Consider the following 6,632-nt stretch of genomic DNA (forward strand, 5'->3'; position numbering starts at 1 on the left):
TGATTCACTTAATTAAGAAGCTAATTTGCCTTCTCGTCTTCATACTAAAGCGTGGTTATATTTCTAATTGGTGGATTTCCACACTCGTCTCCCTATAACCACTGACGCGTCGTTGACTCTGCTGAAACAGCTTTATACTATTCAAATGCACTAAAGACTTATTGTGATTTCTAGAATCATTTAATATATTACTATTATAATCAAGAGTAAGTGCAAAATACTGTTAAAACTGGACATAATGAGGTTGTGCTTTCTTTTGCTCTTAATTGTTCTTTCTCATTTTTTCAATTGTTAAATTGGTCAGAAAAAAAGTACAAAAATATACATGTTGGTAATATTTATACATATAGTATCATCCCTTCTATCACACAAGTTTTCCCTAATCCCAGATGATGGAACAGTCATAATTGTATCTAGGGAACTCCTTCAGTAGCATTATCAATTAATGACGGAATAGCTTATAAAGGAGTTTTTAAGGCCTTATTATGATTCCCGATGATGTTTTCCTGTATGGGCATTAAGAGATAAATCGAAGACACGGCCAAATTCCATACACTTTGGAAACTCCTGCATTCAAAGATTAAAATGTAATTGACTGATTTCCTATTAGACACACACTTATTTCAATACCAAATACTTCATATCGTGATATATGTATATCAGTATACCTCCAGTAATTTACGCAAGATGTCAGCATAACTTCAATGATTTATGTAGAATATCAGTATATCTCCACTGATTTATGTAGGGTATCATTATACATTATAGTGATTTACTTAGGGTATCAGTATATCTCAACTGATTTATGTAGGGTTATCAGTATACCTCCAGTGATTTATGTAGGGCATCAGTATACATTATAGTGATTTACGTAGGGTATCAGTTATGTTGATGATTTATGTAGGGTATCAGTATATCACAACTGATTTATGTAAGGTTATCAATATACCTCCAGTGATTTATGTAGTGCATCAGTATATGTCGGATGATTTATGTAGGGTATCAGTATACCTCCAATGATTTATGTAGGGTATCAGTGTACCTCCAATGATTTATGTAGGGTATCAGTTTACATTATAGTGATTTATGTAGGGTATCAGTGTACCTCCAATGATTTATGTAGGGTATCAGTGTACCTCCAGTGATTTATGTATGGTATCAGTGTACCTCCAATGATTTATGTAGGGTATCAGTGTACCTCCAGTGATTTATGTATGGTATCAGTGTACCTCCAGTGATTTATGTAGGGTATCAGTATACCTCCAGTGATTTATGTAGGGTATCAGTTTACCTCCAGTGATTTATGTAGGGTATCAGTATACATTATAGTGACTTACGTAGGGTATCAGTGTACGTCGATGGTTTATGTAGGGTATCAGTATATCACAACTGATTAATGTAGGGTTATCAGCATACTTTTAGTGATTATACAGGGTATCAGTATATCGCCATTGATGTACGTAAGCAACCAAGGTATTATTTAAGGATTAACATCAATTATTTTTTCTGTTATACAGTCATAACAGAAAAAACTGGAGTGTACTCTAAATAAACCGCGAAGCGGTTTATGAAGAGAGTACACTCCAGTTTTTTATGTTATGACTGTATAACAGAAAAAATAATTTATGTTAATTCTTATAATTTAATTTCGTCTTATACACACCAAGATATTTCGCTTTCTTTGGCGAACTCTTTTCTGTGATAAATTATTACCCAACGTTATCAGCCAATCAAAATGATTAATGTAGGGTTATCAGCATACTTTTAGTGATTATACAGGGTATCAGTATATCGCCATTGATGTACGTAAGCAATCAAGGTATTATATTGGGATAACGTATAATATAAGTATAAAACGGTTGATTTACATAAGTATGCACATTTTGAATTACTAAATCAAATGCAACTACCTAGGTTTGATATCATAAATCCAGAAATAAGATTTTATGAGGATACATACCTGGTACACACTGGATGCACAATCAATCTCATTTTTCAAATGGATCCGTGCAGATATGTGTCTTCGTTTATATTTTGTCCTAATTGCGAGTTAGCCTTTGTGATAATGGGAGTATAGCCTCTTGTTGATGTACTTATAAAGTAAACAGAAAACGTCCTTCACACAAATATCTCGCTTCATTTAATAAACCGTTCACTTCACAATTCTAATACATATTATCAGAAGAGGCAGCTACAGCATTCCACTCAAACGTGCGTTCTTGATGATCTCTAGTTGCATGGTTTAGCCGACAATTTTAGCGCTTCCCCCAAAAATGGATAATAGCTGGTGTTAAAGATTTATTTTTGTTCTTGACTTCTGAAATGCAAGATAGGCTGTGATAGTGGGCATAAAACCCACCAAAGGTTGGTTGCTCGTAGTTAGGCGCTTTCACATCCCTTAATTGATTTATAACAATGAATTCCGAGTCATCACTACAAATCATACACCTGAAGACTGGTCATTCATTTATACGATTACTCTGTATCATATATATATATATATATGAATCATATTGGTACATGGAATTATATTTTCTTCTAATGTATAAAAATGAAAGATTCCCATCAACCTTTAAACTCTTCAGAAACGTAATCTAACAAATATTCACTTCACACTAACGCTTAACACTCCGGGGAAAAAGAACTTAGACTTGGACGCCGGGTCCATCCATGAGGTTTTCTTGACTGATGCGACTACAGAAAAGCTATGTTCATGCTGACAATACATTGCAAATCAATTGAGACAGGGTTTTGTTTTAAAGGCACAGAATAGCCAGAAATTCGTAACTTCTGCATTCCACTGCATTACAGGAAAATAAAACATGACTTAACTATGCATTTTGATAATTAAATTTGCATTTCAAGTCTTTTCCATACACGAATAAAATCTTTTGCCCGCGACAGAGAATCTTCCCACGTTCTTTCTTCTTGTTCTTCGTTTTCACTGTTTTCTTCTTAAAGTATTATATACACACGTGGAATAGTTGTCGTTGTTATAAATGGCATTGTTCATTTAAGCATTGAACGGCTTTCAGTTGGCATTCATAGTCAATATGAATGCCAACTGGACAGAAGCAAATTCAACATGAAGCGCACCGTTCAATGCTTATATTTACCATCTGCGATTTTTTATTTGTCGTGCAATTTTTTTTTTGAAATTTTCAGATTCAAATTTCAGTTGGCAGTTCATAAGCTGGTGAACTCGCAACTGAATTGGTAGGGTTATATAGTGGCAGTGCCATACAATGGTAAATATTACGTTATAATACGAAGGCATATCCGCTGTATTTGAAAAAGAGCAATGCGGTCGCCATGTGATAACAGCGTTCTGCTTTTTTCTTGAAGATAAAGTGTCGGATTCGCAAAAAAAACCTAACATTATATTATTTCTGACGATCTCGATAGGCCTACTGGTAAGGAGGGCCTCTATATAGAGGACAGTGATTATTTGTTTTTATTTTTTTTTTCAAACTGGTTACACGATTCTTACAAAAAAGTTATAGAATATGATATTATAATGTAAGTAATAAAGCTACAACGTTTTCTATCGCTCCTTTTCTAAGTAGAATCAAGTGCGACTGGCATTGTTTGTTTACATCCTTTTTACTTTGTATTCATTTCGGTTCATAGTCTTACGAAACGAAACGGAGCTTACAAGGTATATATATTTATAATGCCGTGCAAATATAAATATACAACAGTGTGAAGTCATACTTATGGTCAATAAAGAAGCCACGAAAGGTCACTGGTCTTACGACACATATATAAATCAAGCATATTATATGAAATCGGTAACAAAGTCACCGGCTTGTAATTGATTGATTAACTTATAGATAATTATTTCGGTTGTTTGGGTCTAGAAATATTGTTGTGTTAGAAACATGCATGTTCACGTTCCGGAATATGGCAATATTATCACTGGTTAAGATGAACGTAACAGGTGTGCTCTCTTACATTGTTTTGCAGACGGTTTTGGACCGAACAGATTAGAACTTTGACATGAGGATTTCGAGTAAATATCGGTAAATACCCGAGGCATTCAGTGATTGGATACATGCAGTTGACAGAGATGAAAAGATGTTGGTTTTATTGTTCGAAATTCAGGAGCAGAAGTATAATATTTCAGAGGGAGAAAGAGAACCTCTTGGTACACAAGACAGGGATCATTATATATATTAGAGTATTGTATTGACAAAAGATACTTTACAATCACTATGTGTTTGTAACAAGAACAGTGGTACATGTATTGAAACTTTGAATATATGCAAGCGTTCAGGCCACGATGTGTTATAGTTATTCCATACGCCATCAAACGTTAAAAGCTGCTATGGCCAAACGATATATACATATGTGTATATATTTCTGTAAAGCTTACTGCCTCAAGAAGACATGTCTTTAGTAAGGTGCATATTTAGCTAAGCTTTAAAAAGTTTTGAAATAGACCTGAATTAGGGCATTATCAAAATAGCAAATCATGTGCACATCTTACAAAAATGTAAAGTTATTTTACATAGGTTAATGTAAGATCAATACCAATCGATATACTTATCATCCAGTTAAGCTGACAATACCCACAACACAGAATTATTAGCTTCTGTTCTAAAATCTTAATTATCAGAATATAATCGAGCAGTACTCTTCGGAACACGTGAACGAGTGTTAGTATAGGTACATACCATTTAATATGATAGCCAAGTTGACCTTGGTCTGATGTTTTTCAATGTAGGGAGGGATTTGTAAATCTGTCGTCTGCTAATTGCCTTTGTAAACAGCTTATACTCCGTCTTCTCTCCAAATACAATCTATACCAACCGGTTATACTTACTAGGTTTAGATAAATTGATGTTATATATTTCACAATACATATTCTATTTACCTGAATTGTCCTACGTTCTAGGTGAGAACGAAGGTGAGACCACAAGTGAGACCACATTTGCGATCACAGGTAAGACCACAGGTGAGGCCACAGGTGAGAACACAGGTGAGGCCAAGGGTGAGACCACAGGTGATACCAAGGTAAGACCACAGGTAAGACCACAAGTGAGACCACATGTGAGACCACAGGTAAGACCACAGGTGACACCACAGGTGACACCACAGGTGAGATCACAGGTGACACCACAGGTGAGACCACAGGTAAGACCACAGGTGAGACCAAGGATGATACCACAGTTGAGACCACAGGTGAGACCACAGGTGAGACCAAGGGTGAGACAACAGGTGATATCACAGGTGAGACCACAGGTGAGACAACAGGTGATATCACAGGTAGGACCACAAGTGAGACCACAGGTGAGACCACAGGTGAGACCACAGGTAAGACCACAGGTGAGACTACAGGTGAGATCACAGGTGAGACCACATATGAGACCACAGGTGAGACCGCAGGTGAGACCACAGGTAAGACCACAGGTGAGATCAAGGGTGATACCACAGTTGAGACCACAGGTGAGACCACAGGTGAGACCACAGGTGAGACCACAGGTGAGACAACAGGTGATATCACAGGTGAGACCACAGGTGAGACAACAGGTGATATCACAGGTAGGACCACAAGTGAGACCACAGGTGAGACCACAGGTAAGACCACAGGTGAGACCACAGGTGAGATCACAGGTGAGACCACAGATGAGACCACAGGTGAGACCGCAGGTGAGACCACAGGTAAGACCACAGGTGAGATCAAGGGTGATACCACAGTTGAGACCAGAGGTGAGACCACTGGTGAGACCAAGGGTGAGACCACAGGTAAGACCACAGGTGAGACCACAGGCGCTTACATATAAAGTGTTAGTTTTGTTTCAGATATGGCGGGGGTCTGGATGCTGTGGAAAGCGCAAAACCGCATCCCACCTCACTGCAATCGACTATAAGACACATTGACTCAAACCCACACGGTGTATTCTATATAGGACCGTCATCAAGAAACATTAAAAACACAATTATCTATGAAAACATCGCTAAATTCCTCAAATAGGACGCCATTTGCAAACTGCTCCCTCAGTCTGTCCAGATTTCTCATTTACATATACGAGGTTGAAAGAATCATTCCGTTATATAACCTGCTGTCGCCAGGTACACTTTTTCGGTCTCCGCGTGCATTTTGCCGGGGAACGGTTCAGTTATATTAAAAGTCGCAGACGATGATATATTAGTATTGATTATATATTTACTTTTAAGTCCCATTCACCGAATTTGACAGCACATAGGCAAGCAAGCAAAGTGAGTGTCGAATTAACATCCATGTAGGCTTAGACCTTTCTTACTTGAAAATTATTAAAAAAAAAAAAGGGCTGTGCAGTAACACACTTTTGTCACTCTCGTCAGTTTGCTGAGAACAGGACAAAAAGAAGTGTATCACGAATAAGTCTGTCATCAGCTAACCATTACAGGGACAGTGGAATTAATACTAACTGGACATTGATTACTTCAGATATGTTTATTTATTCAACATGTACAGTCATAAGAGCTTAGGACGACGACCTGCATCCAGTTTGATCTAATATTGTATTATTTTGTTATTTCATTAAGAAAACTTCGTTAAATATTAGGTTCCATATCATATATATAAAACAACTATTTCAGGCACCCACTTTTAGTCCAATGATGACGTCATACAGGCAGTGGTTGAC

General features: G+C 37.0%; 1 protein-coding gene across 1 annotated transcript; it reads left to right on the forward strand.

Moving 5' to 3' along the window:
- The first annotated feature begins 4,077 nt into the window (after positions 1 to 4,077).
- On the forward strand, positions 4,078 to 5,786 carry LOC117341941 (chondroitin proteoglycan-2-like). The gene is made up of 3 exons (XM_033903825.1): positions 4,078 to 4,147; positions 4,898 to 4,981; positions 5,065 to 5,786. The coding sequence occupies exons 1-3, from the start codon at positions 4,078 to 4,080 to the stop codon at positions 5,784 to 5,786; spliced, it is 876 nt and encodes a 291-aa protein (XP_033759716.1).
- The last annotated feature ends 846 nt before the right edge of the window (positions 5,787 to 6,632 follow it).

This window comes from Pecten maximus, chromosome 2 (genome assembly GCF_902652985.1).
Source record: "Pecten maximus chromosome 2, xPecMax1.1, whole genome shotgun sequence".
Lineage (NCBI taxonomy): Eukaryota > Metazoa > Mollusca > Bivalvia > Pectinida > Pectinidae > Pecten > Pecten maximus.

Coding starts and splice junctions, on each gene's coding strand:
- LOC117341941 (XM_033903825.1), top strand. CDS start 4,078: ATGTTGGTTTTATTGTTCGAAATTCAGGAGCAGAAGTATAATATTTCA. Junction 4,148..4,897: donor GGGAGAAAGAGAACCTCTTG/GTACACAAGACA, acceptor CCTACGTTCTAG/GTGAGAACGAAGGTGAGACC. Junction 4,982..5,064: donor GGCCACAGGTGAGAACACAG/GTGAGGCCAAGG, acceptor GTGAGACCACAG/GTAAGACCACAGGTGACACC.